Source organism: Durio zibethinus, chromosome 6, assembly GCF_047325235.1.
Source record: "Durio zibethinus cultivar Kanyao isolate XHJ-2024 chromosome 6, ASM4732523v1, whole genome shotgun sequence".
Lineage (NCBI taxonomy): Eukaryota > Viridiplantae > Streptophyta > Magnoliopsida > Malvales > Malvaceae > Durio > Durio zibethinus.
The window spans coordinates 23,847,817-23,865,134 of NC_143167.1; the positions used below are offsets into that span (position 1 = coordinate 23,847,817).

The window sequence follows — 17,318 nt, forward strand, 5'->3', positions numbered from 1 at the left end:
TCCTCCCTCACTTTTCTTTCTCTATTTCTAGACTTCATTTTTTTTAGTATGTATTATACCATATATTCTCCTCATAAGACCAATTCTTTTCTCTAGAAAGCTTTGCCAAAAACTTCTCCTCGTCTTATTAAATCTTCCATTTTTCTCTCGCAAACATACGAAAGCATGGGAGAAGAAATTACTTCTAATATTCATCCTCATGATGATCAAGTTGAAGAGCCTGAAGAAGCACTTTCTCTTTGCGACCTTCCTTTAGATTTGACAGATACCATTAATGGCAACCCCGAAAATGATCATTTGGAAAAAATATTGTCTGCCCAATCTCGAAGATCATCATCCACGGCTGCCCCTGAATTCTTTGAGTTTCTGAACGACATTAGCTCCGATATGTGCCCAGCCGACGATATAATTTTCTGCGGCAAACTCTTTCCTTCTAGAGAACAACCTATTTCCTTCCAAACATGGGAAGAAAAGAGGAAAAGCAATGTTTTACGCAAACGATCCGAGTCACTGTCCGAGTTATGCAGCAGCTCCATAACTCGTTCAAACAGTACAAAAAACACTACACTTCTCAGGAGCAGCCGTTCCTTGGATTATCAAAAGCTTCATCGTTATGACATGGAGAGGAATCCTTCGGTAAGAAGGGTCGAAAGACATGATCAGGTTTCACCTAAAAAATTAGTTAAGCCAAGATGGTATGTTTTCATGTTTGGAATGGTTAAGTTTCCACCGGAAATGGAGCTTAAAGATATCAAAAGCCGGCAATCCCATCGCAGTCCTTCGATTATGTTTCCCACGGTGGAAGATGGCGGCAAGAAGCTCGCTGGTAACCGAAGCTCCAACAAGTGTTCTTCTTGGAGTTTGTTAAAAGCGTTGAGTTGCAGAGATCATACTAGCGTTGATGTAACGGCGTCGTTCTGGATGCCTCACGCCTAATGTGGCACGGAGCTGAACCATTTCCCAACAGTTTACTTTTATCGTTTGTGGACTTTTAAGCCTCTTGTTTTTACGTGGGAGGGATGACGACTTGACGTAGAAGGGGAGGATGATGTACAGTGGCGGTCCACTAGTGATAACGCCCTCTCGCTTTCAGTAATTGATTTTATTTTATTTTATTTTTTGTTATTTTACTACTATTAAGTTTTGGGAATGTTAGAAATTAATGATAATCACGAGATTCCTGACAATACAACATTACAAATCATATCATCAATATTTATTAAATTAATTTTGTAATACTTGGAATAGAAAATATCGTCACTTTTGGATGCTTGCTTTTGTGTGTGTGTGTATATATATATATATATATATATATATATATATATATATATATAATTTATTATTTAGAGTTATTTTGTATTAATACATGTTTAAATTGATTTTGTATGTTTAGTTTTTAAATATCAGTGTAATTGTTATATTTTTTTTATTATTGAATCAAAATAGTTAAATATAAGTTTTATAAATTTAATTTTAATCTAAAAAAATGTGTAATACTTATATTAATACAAGTAAATTATATATATATGGGAGTTGGTAGTTCATTTTTATCTTTTACCATAAAAATAAAGTCGAATTATGTCAAAAGTTTTTATATTTTATGAAAATTTAAAATTTAGTTCATGTATTATAATTTATATAAATTTAGTTTTCATACTATTTTGATTTGATAATTATAATCTAATAAATAATGTTATAACATCTATATTTAGAGATCTATCGTTAGATTTAACAAATGAATGGAGTCGCCACCAATTTTTTTTAATTAGGTGTGATTGGTCACTTAAGGAATCTATCATTTTAAGAAACTTCTAAGCTTGACTAAGAATCCCTAAAAGAATAAGTTTGAGTCTACTAACCAGAATAGGATTCGGGAGTCGGTTACATATTGAGAAAGTTATAGCACCCTCACATATCCATCCGAAGGATGGTACTATATTATTTCGAATTTATCCTAAAGTATTGAGTCTAATGGTTTTAAATTTTAAATTGAAATATTAAAAATAATTTATAAGATTCTTCTATCAATCTAGTAGAATTCTTAAAAAATATTTTTTTACTTCAAGAGTATTTAAGGATCCAATTTGATTTTTTGAAGAGGCTTTGTCGTCGGAAAAATGTTTAATTATTATTTATTTTTTTGTCAAAAAATATATCTAATTATTCCACAATTTGTGCCAAATTAGAAATATTTTCTCTTTTTGTGAATTTTTAAAATTTTTCACCATTTGAGTCTATTTAGAAATTCTTTTTATTTTCTTTGAAAAGAAAATAATATGACAATTACTTTTATGAAAATTTTTCATCTAAATTATTCCACCATTTGGGTCAAATTTAGAGAAAATTTCTCACCTAGAGATTTCTTAGAAATTTACCATTTGAAATTTCTAAGAATATCATCTTTAAATAATTATCAATATTTTCAATCTAAATTTTTATTCAGAAAAGAATACAATTACTTGTATTGAAATTTCATCTAAATCATTCCACCATTTAGGTTAAATTTAGAAAAAATTTCTCACATAGAGATTTCTTAGGAATTTACCATTTGAAATTTCTAAGAATATCACCATTGGGTAATTTGTATTTAATTCAATTTTTTTTTTATATTTTTATAACTTTTATGTTTTTAATTTTTTTGGTTTGAAAACAAATATTAATTATTGTTATTGAAATTTTATCTAAATTATTCTACCATTTGGGACAAATTTAAACAAAATTTCTCACCTAGGAATTTCATAAAAATTTGCCATTTGAAATTTTTATGAATTTCATCATTAGATAATTAATATTTATTCTCAAAATTTTTATTTTTTATTATTTTTATTTTAATTAAATATAAAAAAAAACTAAGAAAAAAAAGAAAAAAAAATAAACAAATAAAATACTTAAATAAATAAAAAAATACCAAAAATATTCGAAAACGGCTCGACTTGCCGCTGGTGCAGCTTGGCTTCAGGCACAAAAGGCAGCTCGAAGGCTTGGGTCAGGGAAACCGGCTCTGCTTGGCTCCAAGAATCAACTGGTAAGCAGGTCAGAAGTGGGTTGGCGCTCCGGGTTGGGTCACTTAAGCGGAAACGTGCGGATCCTAAGGTTTTCTTAAGGCCAAAACGACGTCGTTTTGTGCAAGTATAAAAGGCAAATAACCCAACCTTTCAGCAAATGCGCCTTTTTTCTTCTCTCTCTTCTCTTCTTTTTCTTTTCTTTCTCTCTATCCGATACCAATTTTCGATTGAATATTTAATCGAAAACTAGAAATTTATGCCGAAAGCTTCAAAGTTGGTCGAAAAACTCGTCGAAAAATTCACTGAAATCTGAAAAATTTTCAAAAATTTTTCAGAAAAAAATCAAAAATTCTAAAAAAATTTTAAAAATTTTTAAATTGCTTCTAACCACTCCTAGAAGATTTTTAGACTTTGTCTTTTATTTTTAGCTTTCTGATTTGTCCCCATTATTTTTGTGTAAGCTTATATTTATAGGCATTGATCATAAATAATTTTTGATCAATTTCTATTTCTTATTTGATTGGGATTCAAGTCTAACCTTACCAGCCCCTATTCTAGAAGGAAGTGGAAAAGAATAAAATAATATATATATATATATAATTAAGACTCTATTTTGAACAAAGAAACCAAAATAATAATAATAATAATGAAAATAAAATAAAATCAACCAAAAATAATAATTTAATTTAAAAAAATAAAAAAAAAGTTAAACAAAATAAAATAAAATAAAATTGAGCCAGTCTGTCCTTACTGAAATAGATCTGAGCTAAGCCTAATGGGCTTGGCCCAGCCTTTGTTGAACCAGGCTCGATGCACCTAGGCCTGGGCCCGAACAAATTAGGGTGTCTACAAATAATTTTATCAATATTTTGTCATTAAAAATGTTGATGTGGTCGGTACTTGGTTGGCATGAGAGTTGGCTTTCCTTACATTATATTAACTTACTGACATAACAAATTAGATAGATGAAATCGATTATTAAATTATATAAATGATTATTATACTCACAATTTTAACATTTTATTTAATCAAATATTTATTTTTTTAACTTTTTTGAAATTTTATAAAAATTTCAATATTTTTTAATTTTTTATGGTTTTTAGAAAATTTTTATAATTTTTAATATTTAAATAAATAAATAAATAAATAAACTAAAGAAGACCCAAGCCTTTAGAATTTATTTTGTTTGATATATTTAAGACCAAATAGTATAAAAATCTAGGTAAAATAGAAGAATATTGAAACACGAAGAGTTTTTTATTTTGATTTATTCTTCAATTAAATAAGATAAAAAAACATGTAAAATCTTTTTAAAATTTATAAACTCTTTTTAAAACATAAAATATATAAAAAATTTCTTGACTACTGAGTATCATAGTATTTCTGAAAAGTTAAAGAACTATTCTAAATTTTATTTATCTTAAATTTACACATTTGCCCTTCTAGAAGGTGTACGTTACGAAAAAAAAAAAAAAAACAAATGGTGCTCTATTGATTTGATATATATATGTATGTATTTGGTATTCAAGGTTATATGTTTGATATATATGTGATTTATCAACCAACCAGGTAGTTACTGGTCTATTAATTTGATATATACTAGACTTTGATAACACTTACAATGTGAGTGAAAAAGAAATTTTGAAAGAAAATAATATATAAGAAAGGGTTGCTGATTTTTTTTTTAATTAAGTGGGTTTTTTTTTTTAAAGTAAATAGATTTATGTATTTTTAATTTTAGTTTTTTTTATAATAAATTTTTTTTATTTATTAATTCACCCAATAAAATTAATTTTTTTTTAGATAAAAGCTGGAATTAATTAAACGATAGGAGAATTATCCAACTTTACAACCGAACAAATCCTCTTCTAATGACAAACCATGCCTTGCTAAAGAGTGTGTTGCCGCATTTATTTAATAAAATTAATTGGTATCACTTGTTTCATGATACCAAATTCAGTAAAAAATTTTATATTATTATAGATACATGTTAATCATAATCACGGCATTTATTTAATAAGAACCAAGACCATAGCCATAAGAGGAAAAAAAAACAAGTTCATTAAAGAATAAAGAACAGTAAAAAGAAAAAAAATATAAAGTAGTAAATATATATTAAGGTAAAAACCAAAAGAGATAGATAATCACATTCCATGTGTTTTAATATATACCTCCAAGAAGATACCATAGATATTATTATTAGAAGTTCAACTTGTGATTTAAACGTTCAATTAATGTGTATAATAGTAATAATAATAACAATAATAATAATAATAATTTTGATTAAGAAGTGAAAAAGAATGAAAATATTAAAAATGAGTTGACTGTCGGAAAAGTAATGAAAGTTCTAAAAAAAAGAGATAACTAATATATATATATATATAATTGTTTTAATTATTGATTTTAATAAATTTAAGAAATGAGATTGATTTTTGTTTGACTTGTCCTTTTTATCTCTTAAATTTATTGAAATCAATTGTTAAAAAAGTGTAAAAAGTGAAAACCAAAAAAATTTTCACATATATAAATTAATCTTGGCCATACATCTATGTATATATACATTCACGAAAAATGATCAACTTACACAGTGTAATTTTTTTTTTAGTTTTACACATTTTTTTAACTTTTGATTTTAATAGATTTAAGAGATGAGAGAGACAAGTAAAAATAAAAAAAATTTAATCTCATCCATTTGATCTATTGAAATCAAAAGTTTAAAAAAAATATAAAACTAAAAAAATTTTATATTGTGTAAGTTTATTTCTTCCCAAATATATATCAATATATATATATATATATATATTTATATATATAATATATATATAAAGGATAAGAGAGACAAGTAAAAATAGGAAAAAATAGTTTAATCTCATTTTTTGAATCTATTAAAATCAATGGTTAAAAAAAATATAAAACTAAAAAAATTTTACACCATGTAAATTTATCCCTTCTCATATATATATATATATATATAAATAATCAAGGCACCACTAATTTGAGAAAGCTTAATGAATGTTTATGCATAATATTATAAATAAGATTAGATGATTATCATCTTATTTTGTGTTTGGTGCACTTTGCATACATTAAATGAGCATTGGATTATAAAGAGAATTAATTATCCTTATAATATAAGATAACTCATTCTTCTCTGGGAGGGAAGGGGATGATTATTTCTAATCCTAAGAGATTAAGTATTAAAAGCTTATAAATGACCTATTTTGTTTTAAAATTTTACTTAAGCATTTAATAAACTAACAGTTGTCATTGCTTAATTGGTTAATCCAAAATTTTTTCCTTCTTTTCCTTTTTTCTTTTTTAATTTTCCCTTATTTTATTTTTTGCTTCTTTTTCTTCCCTCATTTTCTTTCTTTATTTTCATTTTTCCCTTATTCTTCTTTTTTTTAAATAAATAAAAATATAGTTTTGATAAAAAATAATTTTTTGAACTTTTTTGAAAACTTAATTTATTTTTTGTTAAAAATAAATTTATCTCTTAACCACAAAACTTATTTTAAATTAAATATTTCCAGTTAATAAATTTTAAATTATTAAATTAAAATTTTTTTCTTCTTATTTTTCCTTTTTCATATTTTCATATTCCATTTTTCTTAATTTTTTTCATTTTTTCCCTTTCTCTCTTGTTGAGAGGGAGAATAAAAGAAAAGGAGAGAAGAAAATTAAAAGAAAGAAAATATATAAATTATGTTCTTGATTTCTTTTTTCAAAAAAGGATAGCTATTTCTTTTGAAAAACCATTTTAAAAAATATTTTATATCTCAATCATATAAATTATTTTAACTTTAAAGTATAAAAAAATAAAAACAAATGAATGAAAAGAAAAATAAAGAGAAAAATAGTGAAAAAATATTTTTGATAAAATTAAATTTCAAAAAAATGTTTTTTAAATTAAATTACTTTTTTTAGAATGATTGATTATTTTATTGAAAGATAAATTTTAGAAAAAAATAAATTTAACTCTTATCTATAAAAATGATCATAAAAGATCTATTTTAGTTAAAAAAAAAAAATTTGAATTACTTTTATATAAAATATTATAAATCTAAATTGTTAGCTCTTTAAAGAAAAGTAATTTTGACTAATAAAAAAAACATTTTATCCTAATCTTAATTTTATACATAACAAATATGGTGAAAGAAAAAATTATCATATCATATTTTTAATTATTTCATACATCAAATATAAAATAAGATTGCATTATTTAATTTAATTCTATTTATAATCTTATATCATTTTATTCTATTATACTCTTACGCATCAAACACACTTTTAGTGTCTCATCTAATTTAATCTTATCTATAATCTTATATCATTTTATCCTATCATAGTCTTGTGTACTAAACACATCCTTAAGGTTGTGTTTAGTACAAAAGATTATGATAGGATAAGATAAGATGATATTATGATTAGTATTAAATTAAATAATATCATACTATTTTAGGTTTAATATATGTAAAGATTAGGATAAGATAGTTTATTTATTGGTTAAAATTATTCTTTCTTAATTTATACAATTTAAATTATTGATATAATTTTTAAGAGTAACTAGGACATGTAAATTCAATTTCATGAATTAAAAATAATCTTTTTCACTTTAAAAGAATTGAATCGTCTTATGCAAAGAGGATAATTAATATTTCTTATAATCCTATTTTTTTCTTTAGATATAAATCAAACATAGTATAGAATGATTATTATTTTATCCTATCTATTATCACATACATCAAACATGACCTTAGTGGTCTTATCTAAAGTTATTTTATTTTATTTTATTGGTTTTTTTAATTATGATTGGGGTTAGACTCTTAATTTTAAAATCGACTCCATTATTAGCATTAAGCTAGCTGCTCATTGGTTATTGTTATTTTTTTAGTAGAACTATTTCATTTCATTTGGACTTTATTTAGCTTCGTAGCAATAAAAGTCTTATAAGTAATGAACCATTTTTTGTTAAAAAATGATATGATATCAATTTATATATTTGTAAAGGCATAATTAATCGGAGTGCAACTTATTCGTGAGCATGAAATGGCTAATCATGAAAGCTTGGGCTTGGTTTCATCTAAAAACTTTGATGGTTGATTTTCATGCGAAATGATAAGTATAATTTAGTTGGTGAATGAAGCAAAGAGGGTTATAAGTAGTAGTGATCCCATATATTTATGTTGTTCGACAATGATAATGGCAGTAATTATAAGCCTTCTCAATGTAAAGAAAAGGACTAAGAAAGGAAAATGAAAATCTTGAAAACATATCAATTATCACATTAGAGTTAACTAATTATAATTTAAAATTATATAGAATTCATTAAAATTTTATATAAAACTTATATTTATAAGTAATAAATATTTTCATAATAAAATATGATTGAACAATTACATGATTATATAATAAAAGAATTGCTTGTGAAATGTTTCTGCTTTCTATGTATGTATAATTCATTGAGGTGGCAAATATTTTAATTATGTATGCCAAAGTCTTTGGAGGAAAATTCCTTGTGTTTAATTAAATTGAAAAATTATTAGAGAAGCCCTTCCCTTCATGTGATCACCTTTAGGTCCAACAGTCAAGTAAGTTCACGTCATTAAAATTTGATATAATATATATTAATCAGCATAGATGGATCCACAAGAAATTTGTCATGTATGTTTTATACAATTGGTTGATTCTAGTTTGTATGAGAGGAAACATCTAACTAATAATTTCTCATCAATTATCTCGCATGCTTCTATTCGTGCCACTTGTCTTGCTTCATTCTATGTCTCCCATATATTTTAAAAATATACAGTAAAGCATATATGGATAAGATAGTAGAAATTTACTGCTGTGAACAAGTAGTCATCTGTATGTTTTATAATGTGAATATTATGATCATGAATGGAGAAAACAAAATTTTCATATTTTTGGAAAAAAATTTAGATAAATTTTTCTTAGGTAAAATTAATGGAAAAATAAGACCACTATTAGAAGAGAATCGGAGCTAGCCTCAGGCCTCTCAAGTCCTACCGCCCAGATGTATTGAAATTATATAATTAAGGAAACCAATTTAGGTAAATGAATATGGCAATTTTGTCTTAGCCATTCTAGTCCACTAGTATGACCCAATCTCAAATATATATGTATATAAGGGTCAAGATCAATTTATACTAATGTCGGATTTTTTAGTTTTATTTTTTTTTAATTATTGATTTTAATAAATTTAAAAAATAAAAAAGATAAATGAGAAAAAAAAGATTTACATTGGTATAAGTTAATATTTTTCTCTATATATATATTCTTCTAATTAATTAATGTACAGATTAACTTTGTGTTAATTCCTTTTACTCTGTAGATTCAATTTTTTTTTATATTTGTGATTATTAAAATTTAAATATTAATCAATAAAATTAAAAGTTTAGCATACTAATGCCTGTTGATTGCAAACTTAAAATTTGGTTTTAATTAGCAATAATGTGAGTCAGGACATTTCGAATCCATTTTTCGACAAAATTTCAGACTGATATTCAATGAATTTCATCTAATCTAATTAATAACTGAATAATTTGCTTTCGATCAAACTATATATTAATTTTTAGATGTTGAACATTAGAGACTATATATACCACGATATCAAATTGCTTAATTTCTTTTCGGGTAAAGTAGTTAATTTTTAATTGTAATGACTGCGCATTCTTAGGCAGCTTGACCAATACACAATAATAATTCAATTAATTACAACAAAAATTCAATGTACTTATCACTTTTCCTTTATCACTGCTTTTTTGTACCAAGCATAAATATAGATATTCAATCATAGTGTCAAAACGTGAAAATTAAGTCGAGGCTTTGATGACTGTAAAACAATGATCAATCTAATTAAGCTCTCCGAAGACTATGATTATTAATTTCTCGACCCCATTTTATATTATGGCTTCATTTAAGAAATTAAGATCAGTTTGTTTCAACAAGAACAATGAAACACAAAAAGAAAGATAGCAGCTCATTTCTACTTTTTTTTTTGGGTGAGATTTACAGGATACAAAGAGGTAATGAATTTATAAATGAAAAGAAAAATGGATACAGTTTTCTTTTCTGCATATCTCTACTTGACAATATACAACATATTGGAGTTTAGAAGATACCCTGTATTTTTTTTGGGCGACAGGAAAGACATTATTATTGCTATATCAGCAACAATACAAACCATACTCCTGAATGATTTATGAGACCAAACCGGGACCTTAATCAATCAAGACCAAACAATTGGGTGTCGATTGAACTTTTTTTTGCTGGATTTTGGTGGCTAGCGTTTTTGAATGTGTTATTTTGTGTTTATGGGTGCCCTTAATATTTTTTGAGATTTTGCATAGGTTTATGATGACTGTTTTAAGCTTTAGGTCAGATTCATAACTTGTAAAGCTGTGCTTTTTCATGATGGTGTTTTAGATTTTATTGGTTCTCAAAATGTTTTGAGCATTGTGCAGAAATGCAGGGTTATTTGAATCAATATGTGTTTGTTATTATTGCTTGAGGCACCTGTTTGCCTATCTAATGCTTATATGTATAAAATCAGTGTTTGAGATGTTTTAAAATTTTGTAGTATGTAGGCTATTGTAAATCTGTTTAATGGCTATTGTAAAAAACATGTGCAGGATAAATGATTCTATTATATTTTAGTCATTAGCCTTTTTGAAAAATTTCCATAATCTAATTTGTGCGCAAGCATTTCACTTACGCATTTATCTTTTCTTTTTTTTTTTTATTATTATTATTAAATATATTGTAAAAATGGGAGAGTACTATGAAGTGAAAGTTTAAGGAGTTATATAGAAAATTTCTGTTTAAGCTTAATAAGGTTTTATCTGTGACAAAAACACCTTAACGGGGCATAAACGCGGGGCGAGAACAAGAGTTTTTCTTTTTTTTCCCTTACTAATTGGTATGAAAAAGCAATTAAAATTCAATTAATGATTAATAATTAATTATTAATATTTTCTTATAACAGTTCTTTGATTAACTATGATGAAAGAAAAGATCACTTGGCCAATCACCTTCAGTTTCTTTCCATCAAATGAAATGGAGCATAAATGCTTGTCTATGTTACGTAGTACAAATGCTTGAAAGCAAATGAATGTTAGCACTCATTGCCTTACTCTTTTTGTTGTTGGCTCTTCTCATATCAATGTTTATATTCACATTCAAATGCATGTTGCTTATATATGTTTTAATTTATCATAAAAGGGCCTTTGCTAGATATGGATATTTTGTCTATTAACATTGGACAATTTGTTAATGGGATTGACTCAAATTTTATAAAAGATTTGTTTGAGATTTTTTTTAAAAAAGTTGATTAGATATTATTTGATGAATAAGAGGATTTGCAATAGAAAAATTTTAAGAGAAAATAAATTCTTGATTGGCAAGTTAGTATACTTATAAATAGGTGAAATCTCTTTAAGATTAGATATGAGAAATAAATGTAAAAGAGTTGCAGAGTTTTATGGGATAGACACCTCATAGGGTTAGAGAAGATTGAAAAGGTTATTATGGGTATGTATTCTTGAATATTTGCAATGGACTAGAGGAGAATGGAAAGGTCCACATAGGTATGATGATTGTTACGTTTGTTTGGATAAATTAAGGGAGATTAAGATGATCCATATAAGTATTGGTGCATATAAGTATATATTTATTTAGATTGAAAGTATTTCATAGAATTAAATGAGAATGAAAGGGCCCATAGGTATGAATTGTGAGTGAGTGTTAATTATTTTGATGTGTTTGTAATTTTTTACAATTAGTAAATCTTTCCTCTCACCCATGGACGTAGGTCAATTGGGCTAAACTACAATAAATTGATATCATTTTTGTGGTTGATTGATTATTTAATTATACTTTTGTTGTCTTGATTGTTTAATTAATTGGGGCTTTTTGGCTTAACAATTGGAATCAAAACTGTTGTGATTCTAACAACTAGTATTAGAGCCAAGTTTAAAGCTTATGGATGAGATTTTTAACAACTAGTATCAAAGCAAAGGTTCAAGACATGGAAAGAGGCAAACCTGAAGAGATTGACTCAATAGAAGAGTTTGAGTTCATGTTTCGAGAGATTAATTTGCTTGAAACGTAAAGACACACAAAGAAGATTGTTACGAGATATTCATTGTTAATAAACACTCACTCAAGATTAGATCTTGTTTTTCACTATTTAATAAATAAACAAAACAACAAATGAAACAACCTTGGATAAGAAAACCCACAACTTCACCCTAGCACCTATTCACTCTCAGCACACTCCCATCACTCTTTCTTTCTCGACTCCCTTGTTTTTTTAAAATTCTCACCACTCAAAAGCTATTTATAAGAGAAAGTTACATAAAAAAAAATGCTTTACAATGTGGAGTAATGGCTAGTGGGTTGTGGTGAACATGAGGAAAAAAACTTACACCATATACGCCATGTTCACCAACTGTGGTGATAATTATTTCAAGCCACACTATCCTAGCACATGAGTATGTGTTTGTTGAGGTTGAAAATATTTCATAAGACAAAAAGAGAATGATAAGATCCATGGGTATTAATTGTGAGTGAGTGTTGATTGTTTTGATGTGCTTGTAATCTCTACAATTAGTGAAATTTTTTTCTCGTCTATGGATGTAGGACTGAATCACGTTAAATTGATATCTTTTGTGTATTTGATTAATTATTTGGTTATACTTTTGCTGGCTTGATTTCTTAATTAATTGAGGCTATTTGTCTAACAACTGTAATAAGAGTTATTATGATTCTAGCAATGAGTATCAGAGCCAAGATTAAAGCTTGTGATGAGATTCCTAACACTTGCCACCATAATTTTCATCTAGCAATATAGAGATGATCAATAAGTTAGGTGTATTGGCTTTGGTTATTGCTTTAGAGTGTCGTAGGAGAAAAAAAAGTAGAGTTAAGTATAATGCATTAAAAAGGCAATTAGTTTATGAAGTAAATGTTAAGGGATTTTTTTTTACATCAACCTAGCTTGTGTTAAAAGTACTCATATAGTTCAACATGCATTTCATACACTTTGTGATTTACTTAACATCACTAGTCGTATAGTTCTTGTATATCATTGTCCATGATAAAAAGAAAAAAAAAGTTGTTAGTAGAGAGTTTGTGAGGTCTAGGCAGAGAATAACTCAACATTTTTCAAATGTCTTGAATGTGTTTTAAGATGTCATGAAGTCTTGTACAAAAGGTTTAAATTCGTAACCAAAACTTCATTAATAAGAGGTGGCAGTGGTTTAATTAGATATAATTCCTAACTTTTATATATATAATACTTTAATCTATATTATGTTTTCACTTATAACTCTTTGTTTGTTTTATTTATAAAACTATCTTAGGGCCTTAGATGGGACCTATGTCAAAGTAAATGTACTTGCTATTGATAAGTCTAGATATCAAACTAGAAAGAATGGGATTGTGACTAATGTGTTTGGTGTGTGCTATCAAGATATGCAATTTATTTACATTCTACTTGGGTGGGTGAAAAGGTTTAGCAATGAACTCTAGAGTTTTATGTGATGCATTCCTTAGGAAGAATGGTTTAAGAGTCTATATAAAGATGGCAAAATAATTCGTACTCAACAGGTTTTGACACCTATGATCCGATAGCATCGAATTTTTTTTTTTTAAATCGAAGGTTGGAATGGGTTGGGTTTTTTTCTCTAAGGTTGGATTCGGATTGAAGTAGGATTTTAAGTGGCACAACTCTGACTCGACCTGAATATATATAAAATATATATTTTTTATTATTTGTTTAATTTTATATTTATATATGTATTATATTAATAAAATTCTTATTTAATTCTTTAATTTAAAATATTAAATTAATAAAAATATTATATTTATGAATAATTAAGATATAATTTATAGTAAAAAGTAATATTTTATGAATATTATACTAAATTAAAATTATTAAATTAATTTTGAATCGAGTTGGTTGGAATTTATGATTATATGGGTTGAGTATAAAAAATAATATTTTAACATCAAATTGAGTATAGATATTAAGGTGTTGAATCAAAATTAGATCAAATGAAAACTCACCCCAACCTAATTTGTTGCCATTCTTAGTCCCCCAAAATAAAGAAAATAGCATACATAGTCCTTAAACTTTGAGTCAGATTCTATTTTGGTCCCTAAACTTTAAAATGTTTTAATCGAGTTCTCAATTGCCCAAACATGTACCAATGTAGTCTTTTCGTTTGCTAAACCGTGTAAATTAATAGAAAATCCTATGTGGCATGATAGGTAACCTTTAAAATTTTAAATACATGAAATTTTAGAGTTGACTTAAACATATGTAATTAAGAAATGTGAAATTAAAAACAAAAAAAAAAAAAAACCCTAAATCAACATGTTGTTATAACTTGATTTTTTTTTTGACTCTTTTTTTCTTTTCTTCTTTTTGGTCCCTTTTTTCTCCAACAGTCAAAAGATAACCAACCACTTGGAAGGGTAGTATATGGCCCTCCCACTACCTGCACCAAAAGCTAAAGTTTAGTAGCAGTTTTACCTTTGTCAAATGAAATGCAAAGGATAAGATTCGACACTATTAGGGCTAATCCAAGCCTTTTTCTAGTCGAGATTCTAATGACATCTCTCCTGCATTTTCTCATTTGTTCCCTCTAAAATTAAGAAGAAAAAAGCAAGAGGAAATTGAGAAAAAAGAAATTGATGAAATCATTTTCATTTGTTTTAGATCTAAGTGATGGGTTAATAGCATTGGTTGATATTCAAGATGGCAAAGGTAGCCTTTTAGTTCCTATTTTATGGTGTCTTGTATTGAAATTTTGGGTTCTTCTTATTTCTCATAAAAATGGAGTTTCTTGTTATATATGATTATAGGAAAGTTGGGTAATTTTGTTTGTTTTTGTATTAAAAAATTGAATTTTGTGAAGAATTAGGGTTATCTTGGTTTACAATTCTTTTTATTAGTAAATATACATGAGCAATGGATTGATACAAATTTGTGCTAAATTCTTTCATGAATTAATACATATGTTGAGTTAGTTTACATATATTTAACTAATGAGTGAAAAACAAATCCTTATTGAGTTAGTTTAATTTTGTCCTTAATTATGTTATATTTTGATTTAGGGTTTTTTTTTTTTAATTTTATGTTTTTTAATTACAAATGTTTTAGTCAACTTTAAAATTTTATGTATTTAAATTTAAAATCCCATGTATTTAAAATTTTAAAAGTTATGTGTCATGCCAAATGAGATTTTTAGTTAATATAAACGGTCCAAGAGATAGAAGGATTACATTGGCACACGTTTGGGTAAATGATTATTCAATTAAAATTTTTTTAAATTTAAGGACCAAAATAAAATTTAACCCAAAATTTAAGGACTACATATGTTATTTACTTCCCCAAAAATATATAAATGTTTAGTTAGAGTGGTATTTAGTAATACTTGCTTAAAACTTTCATAAGATTGCATACTTATTTAAACTTTCAAATGCTTTATGTTAATATATAAGTTATGTGATACCAGTTTCCAGAAAGGAGAAGGTTTCCTTACCCCGTATAGGGGAGAAAGGTATCATTTAAATGATTCCGTAGGAAATTTTCAATTATAAACACTCATCTGCTAGGAACATAATTGAACTTTGTTTCGGTGTGCTCAAAGGAAGATGGGCAATTTTGAGAGTCAAGTCTTTTTAACATGCGAAGATACAATGAAGGAAAACATCTGTTTGTGCATTATGGCACAACCATGTGAAGAGAGAAATGCCTATAGACCTTTAGAGAACAATCTTGAAGAAGAGATCATAGAGGATGACTTGAAAGGTGATAGAATCACTTATGTAGAGACAACGTCTGTACAAACATGGTGTGGTAATTTGGCCATTGAAAAGTTCAACCCGTGGAGGCAGATTTGGTGTGATTGAATTTGAGTTACTAGTTTTTGGTATGCGCTTCAAGTGTGAAATAAAAAGACAATCCTACTTTCTCATGAATTGTAGTGTATTTTTTTTATCATTATGTAAGACTGAAAGAGTGCTAGTCGCATTCGGCAACCTTCTCAAACCACCTCAAACTTTTCATTTCTCCCTATATTGATATGAGAAAAACAAAATGAATTTCATATAAAACACCACAGCACATCTTTCTCAAGACTAAAAAGTGAACATTGCAATTTCAGGCAATCCTACTTTCATTCCAGCACGGAAAATAATCACCTTATAGCTGCTAATTGCCAGCACTGAAATCCTGGTCAGGACAAACTTCCCAAGCTATCAGAGGATGGCCGAAGTGGGAGAGCAAGAAAGAGTTAACATCAGATTAATTTCCAAATGTTACTGGCTTGGCGCTCAACATTGATAACTTCACTTCTAATGCTTACAGATATCCACCACTTCATAGACAGGTCAGTTAATCACCAAGTTCAGCTCTCATAAACAGGATTCAAACAACAGGGCTGAAAATAACTTACAATATACAAATGATTGGCTTACATTTTTACTAGTAATAATAAAAATGCAAGTCATAGAATTAAAATAATAATAATAAGAAATTTCTGAATTGAACTACCTTTCGATAAACATCCAAGGTTCATCATTCATCTTCCTCTTGCTATTCATCCAAAGGATCAAAACTTCAGGATATTTTAAATGGATTTGAACTTGTTTCTTCAAGATTCGAGAATCCAGACCAAGAATCCTCAAAAATGCAGAAAGTGAAGCTCATGCAAAAGAATGCATTTTCTACAACTCGGTCTAAGTGTACACATGTCATAACAAATGCTTTCCCGCATGCATAAATTGGGATTAACAGTTGCAATTGTAAGAACAAGGCGTTAACCATAATTTCAAATGCCCATAAAGCTTTGCAATAACATTTTCAGAGGAATGTAGATTTTAAGAATTCAAACTATAGAATAATCCACAGCAATCGCACTTACTCATTATACGTAAAAGAAGAAACTGTAAAGTAAAAGAACATAAATTTCAGACAGGTGCAGTAATGCATTTTATCTGCCAGCCACATTTTAATAAGATAAAAATTCTAGCCTAAGAGAAAAGTAACTGCTGCATCATTTTAGAGCTAACGCAAATTGCAAAAGGCCCTTGTACTGGGAGCTGCAAAGTTAATTCTGTTATATTTGACCAACAAATAAAGAAGTGGTACCATAAATAACTATAAGACACACATTTTGCGGAAACATTACTGATTTGTGAGTCCTATTCTTTGTAACGATATAGAAATGAGCAATCATGCTTAGATGGCCACAGTTCTGCGAGAATAGAATGCACTACATAAGA

General features: G+C 27.1%; 1 protein-coding gene across 1 annotated transcript; it reads left to right on the plus strand.

Annotated features, from left to right (window-relative positions):
* LOC111284374 (uncharacterized) lies at positions 1 to 1,268 on the plus strand. Its single transcript, XM_022873056.2, has one exon. The coding sequence runs from the start codon at positions 166 to 168 to the stop codon at positions 934 to 936; it is 771 nt and encodes a 256-aa protein (XP_022728791.2). The 5' UTR covers positions 1 to 165; the 3' UTR covers positions 937 to 1,268.
* Positions 1,269 to 17,318: the final 16,050 nt, after the last annotated feature.

What these genes read in the sequence shown, in the direction of transcription:
- LOC111284374 (XM_022873056.2), top strand. Translation starts at nt 166, where the DNA reads ATGGGAGAAGAAATTACTTCTAATATTCATCCTCATGATGATCAAGTT.